This window comes from Muscardinus avellanarius (genome assembly GCF_963383645.1).
Source record: "Muscardinus avellanarius genome assembly, chromosome: 9".
NCBI classification, from domain to species: domain Eukaryota; kingdom Metazoa; phylum Chordata; class Mammalia; order Rodentia; family Gliridae; genus Muscardinus; species Muscardinus avellanarius.
The window spans coordinates 5,484,869-5,503,134 of record NC_137795.1 but is presented as its reverse complement, the minus strand read 5'-3'; the positions used below and the strand labels follow the sequence as shown (position 1 = coordinate 5,503,134).

The 18,266-nt window shown below is 45.3% G+C and overlaps 1 protein-coding gene across 1 annotated transcript in view; it reads left to right on the top strand.

Annotated features, from left to right (window-relative positions):
• Positions 1-2,193: 2,193 nt before the first annotated feature.
• ZNRF2 (zinc and ring finger 2) overlaps positions 2,194-18,266 on the top strand; it is a gene marked incomplete at both ends in the record, with an annotated part of 80,255 nt that continues 64,182 nt past the window's right edge. Inside the window, one exon of the mRNA XM_080700927.1 lies at positions 2,194-2,638. Coding sequence (XP_080557053.1) covers positions 2,194-2,638 — 445 coding nt within the window. The remainder of the gene's footprint in view (positions 2,639-18,266) is intronic.

Sequence of the window (18,266 nt, the reverse complement as noted above, 5' to 3'; positions counted from 1 at the left end):
TTCTTTGTTGAACCTTGATTGTCATCACAGGTGTTAGGCACTGGAGCAGACAAGAAGTTTGTCATGAAGCCAATTGTTTAGTGAGAGGGAGGCAGTCTAACAATGCTAAGCTGATCTGTGATATGAAGGAGCTACTATGTAGCATGTCTGAGTTGGAATGCTGGAGTAGCTCTGTAGGGATGGGGTTGAAGTGACAGGGAACATCGTTATGGAAAAGACAATCAAAATGATTGTCTTACCATGATATTCTACATAAAGCCTTTGAGTAGCTGGGCATAGTAGTGTATGTCTGTAATCTCATAGGACTCAGGGGGCTAAGACAGGGGGATCGCAGGTTTGAGGACAGCCTCAGCAATTTAGGGAGATCTTCAGAAACTTAGCCAGAACCTGTTTCAAAGCAAAAAATAAAAAGGGCTGGTGGGGCAGGTCAGAGGTAAAATACCGCTGGATTCAATCCGCAGCAACAGAAAGTAAAAAACCACCACCACCACCAACAAAACGCTTTGAGTAGCTTTGTTTACATATGTGTTTATGTATGTCTAGTTTGTGTAGATGTATACATTTCATATGAGACATATATGTATATGTGTGTTATATGTAGTGCACACACCTGCATATTGTTCCGTGTTCCAGTCTTTTCTTTGCCCTGATGGGGCCTTGTTACGTTGATAAGCTGTGCTCTAGTTAATGGACCTTGGCTGATCCTCCTCCTACCCCAGCCTCTGCAGTAGCCTGAACTACAGGCTCGAGTGAGCACCTGGCCTTCTTTCTTAAAAACTTCATTTACCTGCTCTCTAAGACGGACACAAATCGCAACATAGAGGATATTGCAGATACGGAGAAGAGATGGCACTTATTTCTATAGTTTGCACAAAAACAATGCTTGCTATTATTTTCACGTAGAGGACACGAACATTTTCAAAACGCGAGTTTTAGGGCAGGACGTGTAGAGCATGCTTCTGCAGTACGATGGTACACCACGAGCAGGAATGCACTGAGAATTTATTAATTCCATTTTAGAGAAACTATAGGGTTTTAAAGCTGCAGGTGCACATGAGATTTAATACAGATATTCCAGGGACGGAAGCTAACGGTAAACTAACTTGCTCTCTACACACAATTCAGTTCGGTATAGGCCTAGAAACCAGGTTTCAAGTCGGGTGCAGCCTTCCTTGCACCTTACTGTTTGCCCTGACATTGAAGGTCAGGCCGGATTATCCTCAGTTTTCCAACTCTGGTAAATCGAATTCAGATGGAACTGGCTTCAGCCTTCTCGGTTATTTCTTTTGTTTCCGTGATTCTCTTCTATCAGCTGCATTGCTGACCTTCTGATTTTTTAAAATCAGGGTGTAACACCCAGGAGGTGGGCAACATCACTCAAACGGCGTAAACGGAGGACACAACCATTCACTCCCGCAGTCTGGGAAAGGTGAAGGGGACCTACACAGAGAGCCAGCGTCCGAGGGCCACGTGCGGGAGGAGGAGCCGCCTTCTGATTGGCGCTGCGGGGCTCCGTCCTTCCAATCGGCACAGGCCTTCCAGTCGAGGAGGGGGCGCGGCCCGGCCGGGAGGGCCGGGCCAGAGACCTGTCCATCACCGGATCCGCCGGCGGCCGCACCTACCGCACCGCGGTACCTTGGCGAGGCGGAGCCGGGGCCTTAGGGGGCGGGGCCAGGCGGGCGAGAGCCAATCCGCTGCGCGGCCCGAGCGGCGGGGGCGGGGCCACAGCGCGCGACCCCACACTCGGGCCCAGGCGCCGCCCGGGCCGCTCCGCCGCCTTCCGGCGCGAGGTCGGGCCTCCTCCCCGCGGGCGCCCCGCTCCTTCGCGGGGGGGCGCGGCGACGGTTGCCAGGCAGCGCGCGGCCCCTCCTCGGCTCGGAGCCGCTGGGCGGCGGGGGGGGAGGAGGAAGGCCCGGCGGGGCCCGGGCGGCGCCTCCCACTCGGCGCGGCCGCCGCGGAGCCGGAGGATGGCGGCGGTGGCAGCGGCCGCCCGGGAGGAGGCGGTGCGGAGGCCGGGGGCGCCGAGCGCGGCGGCAGAGAGCGGCAGCGGCCCGTCGGGGCGCCCCGGAACCGAAGCCGGCGGCCGCCGCGCCGCCACCTGAGCCGCGGGCCGAGCGCGCCCCCCGCCCCGCCGCCCGCCCGCCCCGGGGCGCACGCGCCGCCCTCCCGCCCGCGGCCCGGCCGGGCGCGGACATGGGCGCCAAGCAGAGCGGCCCCGCCGCCGCCAACGGCCGCGCCCGCGCCTACTCGGGCTCCGACCTGCCCTCCGGCGGCGCCCCGGGCTCCGCGGGCGGCGGGCCGCGGGCGGCGGCGGCGGCCCGGCTCCCGGCCCCGGCGCCCGGCGCGCTCCCGCCCGGAGCCTCGGGCGGCGCCGCGGCCTCGGCCGGCCCGGCCGCCCCGCGCAGCCGCTCGGTCGGCGGGGCGGGGGGCGCGGCGTCGGGGGCCCGCGCGGCGCCCGCCGCCTTCGGCATCCCGCACAGCAGCAGCGGCCCCTACGGCTCGCAGGACTCGGTGCACAGCAGCCCCGAGGACGGCGGCGGCGGCGGCGGCAGGGACCGGCCGGCGGGCGGGGGCCCGGGCGGGCCGCGCCTGGTGATCGGCTCGCTGCCCGCGCACCTCTCGCCGCACATGTTCGGAGGTACGGCGGCCCGGGGCGGGGGAGGACGGGCCGCCGCGCCCTCGGCCGGCTCCCGTGGAGATCGGTAGCCGTGCACACTCCGGGGAGAGTTTGACCTGCTGTGTGTGTGTGTGTGTGTGTGTGTGTGTGTGTGTGTGTGTGTGTGTGGGGTTTGCACGCGTGTGTTGGTGGAGAGTTTGACCTGCCGTGTGTGTGTGTGTGTGTGTGTGTGTGTGGTTTGCACGCCTGTGTTGGTGGAGAGTTTGACCTGCCGTGTGTGTGTGTGTGTGTGTGTGTGTGTGGTTTGCACGCCTGTGTTGGTGGAGAGTTTGACCTGCCGTGTGTGTGTGTGTGTTGCACGCCTGTGTTGGTGGAAGGCGGGCCTTAACCCCGGCAAATTGCTACTTTGCACCTGCTGACTGTCCTGCTTGACTGGAAACGGCCTTGAAGAAGTCTGCGTTTACACAGACATTATTTAAATTGCTGATTTAAACAATCGGAAACCATCTCTTAAGGACAGCGTCTAAAAATTATCTCAGTTGCCTACGAGGTGCAGTAATTGAGCAGGTTCTTTGGAAGAGTAGTATTGGCTAGGGTTAAGGAAAAGGCATTTGGGAAAAGTGGGAGTTTTTAATGGGGAAACGAGGTGCTTTTGTGTTCAGAGGGTGCACTTGATCAGAGGAGAATGAACTGTCCCTTTCTCAGTGTTTAACGCTCAATCAAGACCATCTGCCCCCTCTGAAAAGAGAGATCTGTCCGTGGAAGGCAGACATTGCAATATCAGTGCATTATGTAGCTGATACTAGATTCACGGCTGAGCTCAGGGAAACACCAGCCCCTCCATTTTTATGGCCCTTTTTATTCACGTACTTATAAATGCGAAAACTTTAGGGCATTAGGAAGTATTTATAATACCCAAGTAATGTGATTTATCTATTCTGATGTTCTGTTCTATTAGTCTGAGTTAAGTATTAGAATGTTGTTTTTAACCCTCCCCCTTTGTGGTACTGGGGCAGTCTATCTCCATCGATACCCCTAGCCTTTTATTTTTTTTATTTTGAATTGGTCTTGCTCAGGCTGGTGTCTAGTCTGTTCTCTTGTCTCAGCCTCCCAGGGGGATTATAGGTGTAGGCTATGACATCTGGCCAGTTTCCCCCCCATCTTTTAAACCTCTTTCCACATTCAGTATTGAACAACACTTGACTTTTTAACTACTTTAACTATTTGTAGTAAATTTGCTATGTAAATAAAAATATTGACATTTCCCCAAATTGGGCCATCTTTGTCAAGTCTTGTTTTTGAGAGAGAGAACTAGTGGTGTTCTTACTGGGGTGGATCGCAGCTGAGTCGAAGCTATCGTAAGGCGGTGTCCAGCCAGTCGAGCACAGGCAAGAATAACTGCCACTTAGCAGTTATCGGAGGATATCAGAAGATGTGCTGTAAAAGCTTGCTAAAGAAGAAGGAATAGGAAAAGGCTTGTCAAAATAATAGTATCTAGCCGGGCGGGGTGGCGCACGCTTGTAATCCCCGCGCTTGGGAGCCGGAGACAGGAGGGTCGCGCAGGTTTGAAGCCAGTCAGTCTCCCGAGCTTAAGAGACCCTGTTTCCAAATAAAAATATAAAAAAAAAAAATAGGTCTGGGAGTGTAGCCCGGAGGTAGAAGGGTTTACAGGAACCCCAGTACCACCCCCCAAAAAAAAAAAAAAGTAATTAATGTACGGGGCTACTTTCATTAATTATTTAAGGACTGGAACTTTTCTTAGATGGAATTAGTATATTTGTATGGGTTTATTTAGTCAAAGTAAATATGTTTTATTTAGACCCAGGACAAACAGTTAACATCCATGCTATTTATAATAAAGTGAAAAAGACAAGGAGGTAAGACGTGTGTGTGTGTGTGTGTGTGTGTGTGTGTGTGTGTGTGTGTGGTACTGGAGATTGAACTCAGGCATTCTACCTTTGAGCTACACCCCCAACTCGATTTATTTCTTATTTGAAAAAAGGGTCTCCCTAGGTTGATGAGTCTCACTATTTGCTGAGGCTGGCCTCAAACCTGTGATTCTACTGCCTCATCCTCCCAAGTACTAGGATTACAGGCATGGTGGTGCATCTATTTTTAAAATCTAAATTCTCAGATATGTCTGCGTAAAGTTGTGTTAGTGCTTTGCAGTTATGAAGATGGGCCTAGTGGCAGGCGGGTCACCCTGGGAAGCTAATGGCAGCTCTTCTGAGCTAGGTCTCTGGTGAGCATTGAGCACTGCTGGCCAGAGGCACCCAGCTGTACAGTGAATTTTAACTTTTCCCTTCTCTGAATGATTCAGTTATGTATCATTCTTGGGACATTTGAGGAAACAGTTACTCAATTTTCTGTGTTTTCCTATTCACTTGAGAAACCTCTGTTGGGAAAGGCTGGAAGGGGCTCAGAATAATGACCTGTTCTCAAATGAGGGGACCTGATCAGAAGTCTAGACCTGAGTCTGAGATTTATGGAGCTAGATAATGAAACTTATTATTTTAGAAATTAGACTTGATTACACTTTGCAGTGACTTAATTTTGTTTGTTTGTTTGTTTGTTTTAGAGACTGTGGATGGAACTCAGGTAGCTCTGAGCTACACCCCCAGTCCTATTTTTTATTCTTTATTTTGAAACAGGGTCTCACTGAGTTGCAAAGGGCCTCCTTCACAAGTAGCTGAGGCTGGCTGCGAACCGTGATCCTGTCTCAGTCTCCCAAATACTGGGATTACAAGTGCGCCACCATGCCTGGCTCAGAAGCCCTCTCTTAATTACTAATTTTTTTCATCACCTTTGTTTTAAAACTGATTTCTAGGGCAGAGTTTGATACTTAAAAGCCTTGGTGTGGTGTCTTAGGATTTGTTTGGTTTTATTTTATGTCTACGGTTTTCCACTAACTTGCAGATGTTCACAAAGCAATTAGAAGTGGTAAAATAGTCTTCACTAATGCATCAAGGCTGGGGTGGGGAATCAGACTATAAAAATATATGAAGGAATTGTAATTTCTAGAGGAATCCTGTGGAATTCTGTAATGTGTCCTTGAGTTTGGATGTGAAAATGTAAAGTGAATCAATTTAAGACACCCGGCCGCCCTGAGGCGGCTGCCGCTGTTGGCTGCCTGATTTGTCTTGAGCTTGTTTGGGTTGGGTTGGAGCACGAGGATCTCAGTAGTCTGAGTGTAATTCAGGTGCTTCTTGTTACTTATGAAGTGTGTTTCCTTGTGTTGGAGGGGTGTGGATGTCCTTTAAAACTGAGTATGTTACACATGTTCTGTACTTCTAGGAAGATTTGTTTCTCCTAATTTTCCACACAGATGTAAAATTTTTATTTCCATTAATTAAAATATTAACTTCTTACGAGTATCAAATGCCAGAATGTTTGAATTTGCTTTCTGTTTCTGGATGTCTTTTATTCAGTTGAGGACTTTTATGGGGAGTGGCAGAAGAGGAAGGTCTGTCTCTTTCTGAGAGAGTAAGATACCTTCAGTCACTCCCTCGGCCGCCCCTGAAGGGACTTTGGTTGTTAGTGTTTCTCATGTGTAATCTCATCTCTCTTTACACGTGTTGTATGCCAAGGTGTGAGTTCTGTCACAGAAGTGTGTCCTTTAGAATTAGTGGGAGTGCTTGACTGCAAGCTGGCAGCGGGTGGGCTGGAGGCTGCTGTTAGCAGCTGCACGGGCTGCTCCCCTCTGAGAGCTGCAGCGTCTGACCTTTGTGCTGGTTACTTGGAGGCTTTGCTGGCTGCTGTGGTTCCTGCAGGAAGGAAGAGCCTGGTTGTCTTACAGATAATGTCTCTAACAGGCCCCCACTCCTCTCCAGTTCATTGCTTTGCTTGGTGACCAGTACACAGGTTCTTATTTCTGGCCACCACTTTTTTTTGTATTTCTTACTTGAATTGTGCTTACAATGAGACTTGCCTTCATGTTATTAAATGTACTGGGTATGTTTAACCCATGGTTGGATTAGCAAAAAGTGTAGAACTGCTTTATGTAGTAAGATACTTTCTAAGACTTACCTTCTTATGTTAATATCCCTAAGCACTGTTATTTAATTGAACTGTTCATCTGTTTTGCATGTGTTCAGCTGGTTTCATATTGATGTGCTTAGAAAATAGAGAAGATATAAAACTTTGTGTAAATAGAGGATTCGAAAATGTCTTAGGTTCTGTTTTCTGTGCTGCTCATTAGATTACTACAGATTTATCTGCTTGACACACATTTATCAGTTTCTGGGGGTGGAGAGTCTGGGCCAGGGCAGCACTATCTAGAGACTACCAGGAAGGCTTTGCTTGCAGACTCCTTCAGGTTGTGTGCTAGGGTTCATTTCCTTGTGATAGTTAGGTTCATGACAGCTTGCTGCTCTGAAGCCAGCACAGTAGGACTAGTAGGGGGGCAGTGCTACCTGTGTGTAGCACACCCACCCCCCCACCTTAATCGCAGGCATTCCTTACAGGCCATGGGTCTGGTTCACCCTTAAGGGGAGGGAATTTCACAGAGATTCAAACACCAAGAAACGGGCATCAACAGTGGCATCTCTGCAATTCTCCCTTGAGTTTGAGAAAAGGCAAAAATTTTCCCCCCTCTGGGTGCTGGAGATGGAACTCTGGAGTATTCTAGCTCTGAGCGCCACCCCCAGCCCTATTTTTTATTCTTTATTTTGAAACAAAGTCTCACTGAGTTGCAAAGGAGGATACTTTATTATACAGTGTTACAAGTTTTATTACAGGATTTGTAATAGAATGCCAAGTAAAGTACCTCTGCAGGTGGTCAAAGGGTACTCTAACAGAAGAAGGCAGCATTTAAACAATTTTTTTTTTTTTGTACTTAGAATGAAACCCAGGGGCTTTCTACCTCAGAGCTACCCTTCCTGCCTTATTTTTTATTCTTTATTTGAAACAGAGTCTCACTAAATTGCAGAGGGCCTCACTAAGTAGCTAAGGGGTTTAGTGAACAGTGATCTTCCTGTCTCAGCCTCCCAAGTACTGGGATTACAAAGCATGTTACCACTATGCCCAGCACATTTAAACTCTTTTGAAGGATTTAAAATTTTTATAAAGGGAAAGTACTCTAGACTAAAGAAAACTCTACAGAAACCTAGAATTTTGACTGGCATACTGAATAAAGGTAAATATATTTGGATTGTTGGTTGTGTGGAAGAATGGTGAAGCACATGAAGCTATTGAGTCATTGTTGAAGGGTTCTACGGGGCTCCAAGTTTGATTTACCTAAGGTAAAAAGCAACAAACCAGCTGGGCATCCGCATGCAATCCCTGCGCTTGGGAGGCGGAGACGGGAGGATCGCGCAGGTTCAAAGCCAGCCTCTCTGGCTTAAGAGACCCTGTTTCCAAATTTAAAAAATATAAAAATGGGTCTGGGAGTGTAGCCTGGAGGTAGAAGGGTTTCCAGGAACCCCAGTACCACAAAACAAACAAACAAACAAACAAACCATTGCAGTGGTATTTTATATGGATGGCAGCCTTGGGGCTGTGCACAGTCCTGATCTGGCTTAATTTTTTTTGTTTTTAAAGTGTGGTAGAGTGCCAGGAGTGATGGCACACACTTGTAATCCCAGCATTTGGGAGGCTGAGCAGGAGGATTGTGGTTCATGAACAGCCTCAGCTACTTGGGCCCTTTGTAATTCAGTGAGACAGTGAGACCCTATTTCAGAATGAAAATAAAAATAAAAAATAGGGCTGGGGGTGTCGCTCGGAGGTAGACTGCCCCTGGGTTCCATCCCCAGTACTACACACACACACACACACACACACACACACACACACACGTGTGGTAGAAGGAAAATAAGCTGTAACTCTTAAAATTTAATTGGTGGGTTGGGTGTAGTGGCACATTCTTATAATCCCAGTTACTGGGGAGGCTGAGGCAGGAGGATCACAAGTTCAAAACCAGTCTCTGCAGTTGGGCAGAATTTAATTCAAAATAAAAATAAAATGTAAAAAGAATAGGTGTAGTTTAGTGATAGGGTCACTAAGTTCAATCGCCAGTACCATTAAAAAAAAATGGTGGAAGATGTACCAGTATTAGGAAATGGCTTAAAAATATTCAAAAATAGTTTTGGTATGAATGTATCAAAAATTTATTAAAAATGGGGTTCAAAATGTGAAAAGGAAAGCACTCAGGTAGCTGTTATTATGCAAAGTATCCTCATTAAAAGTAACTAGCAAGTGGATAGAGGAGTTGGGACCTAGGGCCTTTACATTCTAAAAACAGGTTTTCATAATAAATGGCACCTAGCAAAAGCCAAGAGTGTAGGAGGAGGGTACTGACCTCTGTAAACGGGAGCAGATACCATGTGGCCCTGACCTTGTGAATCATTCTCGTCCTAACCAGCTAGAACAAACGACCTGCCCCGGAGAAAGGGCAGAACTAGTTGGGTCAGAAGATGGTTAGTGTAAACTGCTCTGGTCCAGAAGCCTCCAGTGACTTCAAGTCATCCCACTATGTCACTCTCTCTGTGACGTAGTGCTTTACTTTATATCCTATCTTTCCATCTTTGTAATAATAAACTCATTTAAACTTCCAACAAGCGTTTGGACTAGTGTTTTATCTATACCTAGCTCAGAACAAGAACCTGCGGTTACATCTCTCTCTCACTGTAACTGGAACAGTTTCCGGGAGCCCAACGGGGTCCCCAGAACAGTTCCTTCAACCATAACAGAAGATGCCTAAGTTGAAATCATGGCATTGTTGAGGAAGAAGAAAAGTTGCATTTGATTGAGGTAGAGTTGATAACAATTGAAACCTAGGTGCATAGTGATAACCAATATTAAAAATAAAGATAGAACAAGTTTTAGGAAATAGGTTATTTCAGGTCCATTAAATTTGAGTGGCTGTTGCATTTTTTATCTGTGGTAGGAGCATCTTTTTTTTTTTTTTTTTTTTTTTCGGGTTTGGGGATGGAACCCAGGGTCATTAGACCTCCGAGCTACAGCACCTGCCTTATTTTTATTCTTTATTTTGAAACTGGGTCTCACTGAGTTGCAGAGGGCCTCGCTAAGTAGCCGAGGCTGTCATGAACCCCGATCCTCCAGTCTCAGCCTCCTGAATGCTGGGGTTACAAGCTACACCACCACACCCGGCTGTGGTTGGTATTTTAAACAGGGCTTTATGGGCTGGGGATGTAGCTAGAGTGTGTGCGAGGCAGGCCTGAGTTCAAACCCCAACCCTGCAAACACCCCCAAAACGTATACATACTATTAGTACTTTAGGGCTGACCTCACTGATTGGGTGACACTCCAGTCACCGTGAAGAGGGAAGGAGCAGGCCTGAGGTCCCTGGGAAAGCTGTGGTGTGAGCGCACTTCCTGTGCCTGCCAGGTGCAGCCAGGAGGGAGGTGCTGAGAGCTGCTTGGTGAGAGGCCTTGGAAACCGACCCTGTGCCTTTGGCTCTTGTGTTAAGACTGTCTGGTGAGGAGCAGGGTTGACAGAGCATGAAGGGCGTGTTTAAAGATTTCTGTGGCTCTGAGTGAGAGTCAGCAAGGAGGCAGAAATGCAGGGAAAGGACTAGACCACCAGGACGGTGGCACATTCTGGAGAGCTGGTGGTTTTTTGGTTTTTTTTTTTTTTTGCGGTACTGAGGTTGGAACCCAGGGGCATTCTACCTCTGAGCTATACCCCCAGCCCTATTTTTAGTTTTTTTGTTTATTTGGGGGGGGGGATACTGGGGGTGGAACCCAGGGACACTCGATCTCCGAACTATACCCCCTGCCCTATTTTTTTTTTTTTTTTTTTTTGGTGGTACTGGGGTTCCCGGAAACCCTTCTACCTCCAGGATACACTCCCACGGGCAACACTCCCAGACCTATTTTTTAACTTTTTTTTTTTTTTTTTTTTTTTAATGTGGAAACAGGGTCTCCTAAGCCAGCGAGACTGGCTCCAAACCAGCGCGATCCTCCTGTCTCCACCTCCCAAGCTTGGGGATTAGAAGCATCCGACACCACGCGGGGGGGGGGGGGGGGGGCTGCCCTATTTTTTATTCTTTATTTTGAAACAGGTTCTTACTAAGTTGCAAAGAGCTTCACTAAGAAGCTGAAGCTGTCCATGAACAATAATCCTCCTGTCTCAGCCTCCAAATTGCTGGGATTATAAGCATGTGCCCAGTTTAGACTTTTTATTTTGTTAATTTTTAATATTTATTTATTTACTTATTTGCAGTACTGGGGATGGAACCAAGGAGCACCCGCAGCCCTATTTTTTATTCTTTATTTTGAAACAGATTCTCATTGAGTTGCAAAGGGCCTCACTTAAGTAGTAGCTGAGACTGTCCTCAAGCCATGTTTCTCCTGTCACACCTCCCAAATACTGGGATTACAAGCATGTGCCACCAAGCCCGGCTTAGTCTTTTTATTTTTGAAACAGGGTCTCACTGAGTTGCGAAGGGCCTCGCTAAATAGCTGAGGCTGTCTGCGAACTGTGATCCTCCTGTCTCAGCCTCCTGAATTACACGGAGCACCACTACGCCCTGCTGATAGCTGGTGTTTAAAGGCGGAGCCAACCTGTTTGTAAGCGAGGCAGGAGAGAACAAAGCTCAGGGTGTCTTTAGCCCTTGTAGTTGAGAGTTTGTTTGTTTGCAGCTTGGTACTTTTATGGTTCCCACTATTGCTTATTAACACCCTGCAAGTACAGTTCTAGATTTCTCTAGTTCTTAGGTATTTGTAAGACATGGATGTAAACGTTTGCTCAAGGCAATTGATCTTACTACCAATTTGCTGAGTAGAAAGGGAAGCTTCTAATAGGGTACAATTTTTAGGACTATGTAATCTTCATTTCATCCCTCCTTCCCATGAAAACTCAAGTGATGATTTTGATATTTTTAAGTGCAGATTGGTAAATACATTTTGAGTAATATCTATCAGTTATATACATTCAGTGTTTTGAGAATAAAGAAATTTAGGTCAGTGGTAAAGCACTTGGTTAACTTGTGTGAGGTTTTATCTGTAGTACCACAAAAAACAAAACAAAAACTGAAAGGAAAAGAGGAAATTTGGTGTATCAGAAACTGTGTGAGCATTTGAACTTTCGTTCTGACCCTTGGCATATTCTATTTTTGCTTGAGTTGTTACCAGTCTATTATTGTTTATCGATTTATCGTACTTATGTCCATGCGAGCTGAGAAGAACAAAAGGAACCGTATATGCACGATGCGTTATTACATGTAATTTATTTTATTGAACAATACCCTTTTATTGTTGATTTTTGTTTCATTAGTGCTGCTTTTTATCTTTTCATTTTGTAAAATTAATTTTGTTCTGCTAGCTTAGTTTACTCTTCGTTTACTCTAATGATAAAAACATTTACGACTGTGGCGATTTCTCAGAATATATAGTCACTTTCCATAGCTTTGGATACTTTGTGTTTTGATTTTCATACACTATATAAAAAACTATTGAGGGAAGCCAGGCATGGTGGCGCATCTAGGAATCAAACTGAGCCCACATTCAGAATTTTTAGAGCTGTTGGATGAGGTAGTGCATCTCAGGCAACATGGATAATATACGTTAATTCATTCATTCACTTATGGTATTGGAGATTGAACCCAGGGAGCATCCTACCTTCAAGCTACGCATCCAGCTGATTATTTTTGCAGTACTGGGGATGGAAACCAGGGGCATTCTACTTCCAAGCTACACCCCAGCCCCATTTTTTATTCTTTATTTTGAATCAGGGTCTCACAGAGTTGCAAAGGGTCCAAGTAGCTGAGGCTGTGAACCGCGATCCTCTTGTCTCAGCCTTCCAAATGCTGGGATTACAAGCCAGCACCACCACACCTAGTTCCCAGTCGTGTATTTTTTATTTTGAAACAAGGTCTAGCTCAGTTGCTGAGACTGGCCTTTCCTCCCATCTTGGCCTCCCTAGTCCTGGGATTACCGGTGTGTGTCGCCACACCTGGCTAACTACGTTTATCAAAGCGGTTCACTGCTCTGCTGGTGCTTTGACTTCTTCCAGATTGAGGTCTTGATTTGGAATTCCCCAGGTTCCCTATCACAGTACTTAAAAACAGCCAGCTCCTGTGGTGTCCTTGGAAGCCCAGTTCCTTAGTAAGGCCCCACACCACTCTTTCTACCATCTGGCCAGAGAGAGTTCTTCAGAGGGTTGCCATTAATATCTGAAAACCCTAAAGAATAATTATTAATTTTAATGCTTTTAAAATATTGGACTAGTACTATTGATTTTATATAGTGACTTATGGATTAGGAAACTAATATGCGTCTCAAAAGAAGTAGGTGGGGGTAATTTCCTTATTTGGAGAGGCGATTCAGAAGTCAGATGAAATACATGCAGCTTCAGTATTTTAAATGGTGCTTACATCGTATTCTAGTTGTAAAATGTGTGGAACCTAGCTAACTTTCTTTTAGTAATTCAGAACCCTGTTTACAATTGGCTGTTGCTTTTTCTGCACACTCATTATATATACTTGTGTGTGTGTGTGGTACTAGGGATTGAACCCAGGAGCATCTGTCTCCAAGCTATGTCCCCAACCCAATTTTTTATTCTTTATTTTCCCACAACCCTGTTTCAGCCTTCCACATTACTAGTAACAAGCATGAGCCACCACACCTGGCTACAATTTTATATTTAAAATTTGTTTTACTTAGCCTTGGGCTTTCTAGCCGCTCTGCCGGTTGGGTACATCTCCTTTCAGTTTGCCTCTGCCCAGAAACTGTTCTCTGAATTTCCAACCCTCGGGTCTCCTCTGGCCCGTTACCTGCTATATTCTGAATGGGTCCAGGAGATTTCCATTTTTTGCCTCTCCCTTAGGGTCCATTTCCTAAGTTCTTGATTTCCTATCTTTCCCCATGTTCTCCGTTGTTTTGGGTGGAACACAAATCTCCTATGTCTTAGTGAGAAGGAATGTGTGTAAAGTAAAACATTTTGAAATTTCAATCTTAAAAGATTTCACCCCCCCCCTTCTGTTTTTGTTGTACCAGGAGGAATCATACTCGGCCTGGCATGTGCCGGTCAAGTGCTCTGCCATTGCGCTCCACCCCCAGTCCTGTGTATTTAATTTTGAGATAGGAGCTCCTTATTTAAAGGAGCGAATTTACATTGCTCAGGCTGGCCTCAGACTTGGGGTCCTTTTGTCTCAGCCCTCTAAGTAGCTGGAATTACAAAAGTGCACCACCACAGCTGGCCACCCTCACTCTTGGTACAACTTTGGCTTGACATAGAATTCTAAGTTGGAAATTGTTCTCCCTCACCGTTTTAAGTGTTACTCGATCTCTGTGGCCACTGGTGTTGCTGTTCAGTACGTGGACGTCCCGCTTCCTCCCAGCTTTTAGAGTCTTTTCCCCTAGGGTTATAAAACTTTAGTTAGAGGATCGCAGTTTGCCGACAGCCTCAGCTACTTAGAGAGGCTCTCTGCAACTCAGTGAGACCCGGTTTCAAAATAAAGAATAAAAAACAGGGTTCGGGATGTAGCTCGGAGGTAGAGTGCCCCTGGGTTCCATCCCCAGTACCTAATAATAATAATAATAATAATAATAATAACAATAACAACAACAAAAACAAAATGGAAAATCTTCAGTTAGGCTTGATGGAAGGCTGAGACAGGTTCAAGGACAGCCTCCAGGAATTTAGCATGACCCTCTTTCAAAATAAAAAATAAAATAGGGCTGGGTGTGTAGCTCAACTGTAGAATGCCCCTAGAAAACACACACACACACACACACACACACACACACACACACACACATTGTTACATGTTTTGGTATTTGTTTTCATTACGCAGCGTTGGGTAGGCCCTTTTAGTCTGATAGCTCTTGTCTTTCATTTTGGGTAGTTTTAAAGAATTATGTCATTGTGCATGTGTGTGTGTGTGTGTGTGTGTGTGTGTGTGTGTGTGTTACCCTTCTCTCTTTTGATCATTTTATTTAATTTTTGTGGTACTCGAGATGGAACCCAGGGGCATTCTACCTCCAAGCTATACCCCCAGCCCTATTTTTTATCCTTTACTTTGAAACAGGGTCTCACTGAATTGTGGAGAGCCTCACTAAGTAGTAGCTGAGGTTGGCTGTGGACCAGAGTCCTTCTGTCTCAGCCTCCCAGATGCTGGGATTACAAGCGTGTGCCGCCACGCCCAGCCTCTCTGATCATAGACGTTAGGTACCTAGAACATCCTTTGCTTTTCTTTCTCTTCCACTTTTTGAGGGATTTTTTTTCAGTACCCCAATTCTTAGATTGTTGTTGTTGTTCTGTAGTTTTAACTTGCGGTTCTTGATGTTTGAAAGGTATCCCATTGCCTTTCTTTTTATTGTTGTGAGGGTTTTCTTTTCTGCGTGCATTCCATTTTTGTTGTGTGGAATGCCACCTTTTCCCACGACCATTACCGAGATGTCTTTATGTGTACATGTGTTCATGTGTTTCGTATATGGATGTATGTGTGCTTATGTATCTCTGTGCTTTCCCCCTTTTGATTACCTAATCTCTTTCCATTTGCTTTTCCTCTTTGTGTGGCTTTGGTTTTTCATTGGATGTTCTGTTCATGTTTGATGATCTCTGGCTAATTCCTGATACTTTACAGTGGGTCATTTGAAAGCTGCAGTCATTTGTTTGGATCTTTTCTTAGACATGTCGCATCATTGCCTTTTCTCTTGTGCTCCGTCAGTGGCTTTTCTTGCGTGGACTTTTTTTTTCTTTCAGTGCTGGGAATTGAACCCAGGACTTCATACATGCTAGAAAAGTGATCTGCCACTGAACTACATTTCAGCCCTTAAATCAGGTAAATTGACATAGGCTCTCCCTAAGTTGCCCCAGCTGGTCTTGAATTTGAGATTCTCTTGCCTCAGCCTCCCAGGTATCTGGGATTACAGACATCACAACATCACACACACACACACACACACACACACACACACACACACACACTTGTTTTATGCCAGTGTTTTAAGGGCAGAGTGAGAAGCCTCAGAGTGTCAGCATTCAATATGATCTTTTACTTAATTTCCATACTCAGTATAAATATGGTACCTACTTTAGCTGTTGCCATTGTCCAAACCTTTCCCTGTCCACAGAGCAGACCTCCAGGCCCACGCCTGGTTGGGGTTGCCTAGCTGCTGAAGTCAGGGTGGTTGGGAAGAGGACAGCTTGACAAGCCTGCCTTGCAGGGTGTCTGCCGGCTTCCCCAGTTCTACAATGAATATTATCATTTTTTTTTCCTAATGTCTAGTGGAATTACTTTTTTAAAAAAATCTTTTCTCTCTTCTTTTGTAGGGCTCTTCCTTTAGAAAATTACATATTTTTATCATGTTACGTAGAGTGCTTGAACAGAGGCTGATAACTGTGTTCAGGCAGTCATCTTTACCTCGAAGTTCACTTTATTTTTTTAGCTGTAGAAGAAGTAGGATGCACTGGTACAAACTTCAGTCAACTCAGACACGTAGAAGTCTTTTAGTTCACTTCTCTGGAGATCCCATTCTTCCTCAAATATAACTCTTACCAATTTTATATGTAGACATCCTGACCTTTTTTTTTTTTTAAATACATTTACATGGAAAAAGTTTAATTTTGGATGTGATTTTGTGATGGAGGCAGTTAGTTGGCAAGAATGTGGTCATACTTTATTCTTCTAAAACGTACTTTTTCTGTTTAATATGCATTTGGGGAATTTCTGTGGGAGGATATATCAATGAAACATTCTTTTTAATTGCTGTGTACTTAGATTTCTGTAATACTGTATCATATGTACAGGAGTTTATTTAGCCATTCTTAGTAAACATTCTGGAGGTCTCCACTTTTCCAGTGTTTAGAGGAACATTGTTAGGAGCATGCCCTTGTATGCGCTCAGACTGTTGCAGTGGATACTGTTGTGCTGCTGATTGGCATCGCAACCTCGTCCTGGCCTAAGTACGCCGAGTGAGGGTGGACTCCCTGGGCCTGCCAGCCTTCTCCATAGTGCTTGTCCGTCTACAAAGGGGGGGGGGGCATACATTTACAGGTTTGATAAAGTGGCTTACAGAACTCACAAAAACAGTTTTTATGGTTACATCCTTATTATAAAGGATGTAGGTCAGGAACAGACAAAAAGACTGTAATGCAAGGTCCAGGAGGATTCTGAAGGCAGCGCTTTCTTCCCCTTTCCTTGTGGAATCAAGCTGGAGCTCCTCCAAGCCTAACGTCCAGACCTTATTTAAACCTGATTAGGTAGGCAGTGTTAATTGAAAATGTGCCCGTCAGCTGATTGGGACTCTCCAGCTCCCCGCTCCCTGGAGATTGGGCTGGCTCAAAACCCCAGTCGCTTCTCCAGTCCTGTGTGGTCCTTTCTGGTATCTAGCTCCCCTTCTGAATCATCTCTTCAGCATAAAGTTAGGTGTGATTGATCCAAGGGCCTCATGAGTAACGGCAGCACACTGTCATTTGGGAAGGCCTAGTTTTAGAAGTTGTGTAGTCGGGCATGGTGGTGCATGCCTCTAATCTCCTGGGTTCAGTCCCCAGCAGCAGTGCGGGGCACACACAAACACACGAGCCGAGAAGAGACCACATTATGATAAAACAAATACCTAGAAGTAGAATTTTCTTGTTGGATGGAATGCACACTCAAAATTTTTAAAAGGTAAGCTGGGCGTGGTGGCGCACGCTTGTAATCCCTGCGCTTGGGAGGCTGAGACAGGAGGATCGCATGGGTTCAAAGCCAGCCTCAGCTACAGTGAGGCTCTCAGCAACTTAGTAAGACCCTGTTTCCAAATAAAATATAAAAAAGGTCTGGGAGTATAGCCCGGAGGTAGAAAGCCTCTGGGTTCTACCCCCAGTACCAAAAAAAAAAAGAAAAAAAAATAATAAGGTAAACTAGTGGTATAATTTCCTATAACTTTGCTGTTAATAGGTTTTTAAAGTTAGGTATTATTTTATTCATTTTTTTAGCTTAATAAAAATATTACATCTCCTGATTGCTAGGAAAGTGGGCTTTTTTTTCTCCCTAAGTGTTCATTATTAGCCTTGTCTGCTTCTTCTTTTTTTTTTTTTTTAATTACCTATTCGTTGGTTTTCCCACTTTTTTGGTTGGCTTTTGTGTGTGTGTGTGTGTGTGTGTGGTACTAGAGATTAAACCCAGTGGTATTCTTCCTGTGCGCTACGTCCCCAACTTTCTATTTTTATTCTGAAAAAAGGGTCTCACTACGTTGATGAAAGTCTCACTATTTGCTGAAGCTGTCCTCAAGCCTGCAATTCTCCTTTCTCAGCCTTCCAAGTACTGGGATTACAAGTGTATGCCTGTATACTCAGCTTGAATTTTTTATATTGATTTGTACTTTATTATATGATAGGCATATATATTGGTTTTTGGTGTTTGTGTCCTAAATATTTCCTTTCATGCAGTTGACTTATAAAATTAAATTCTTAGGAATTAAATTTTTATGAATTAGGTTTATTGTGTCCAATTCTAATGGTAAAGAGTTATAAATTTAAGTTAAATGTTATTTATGAGTCTATTACTTCATATAAATGAAGAAGAAAGGACGTTTATTGCCATGATTGAAAAAAATTTAGCCAGCTCAGATACATTGGATGGCATTTCACAAGGATTTTAATTATATATGCCTTGTCTCCTCAGGTTTTGAAATTTGTACTCCCTAAGAGTTTGAAGAGTAGAAAGAAGAGAGTATTTATTGTTATGTTATTATGTGAAAAG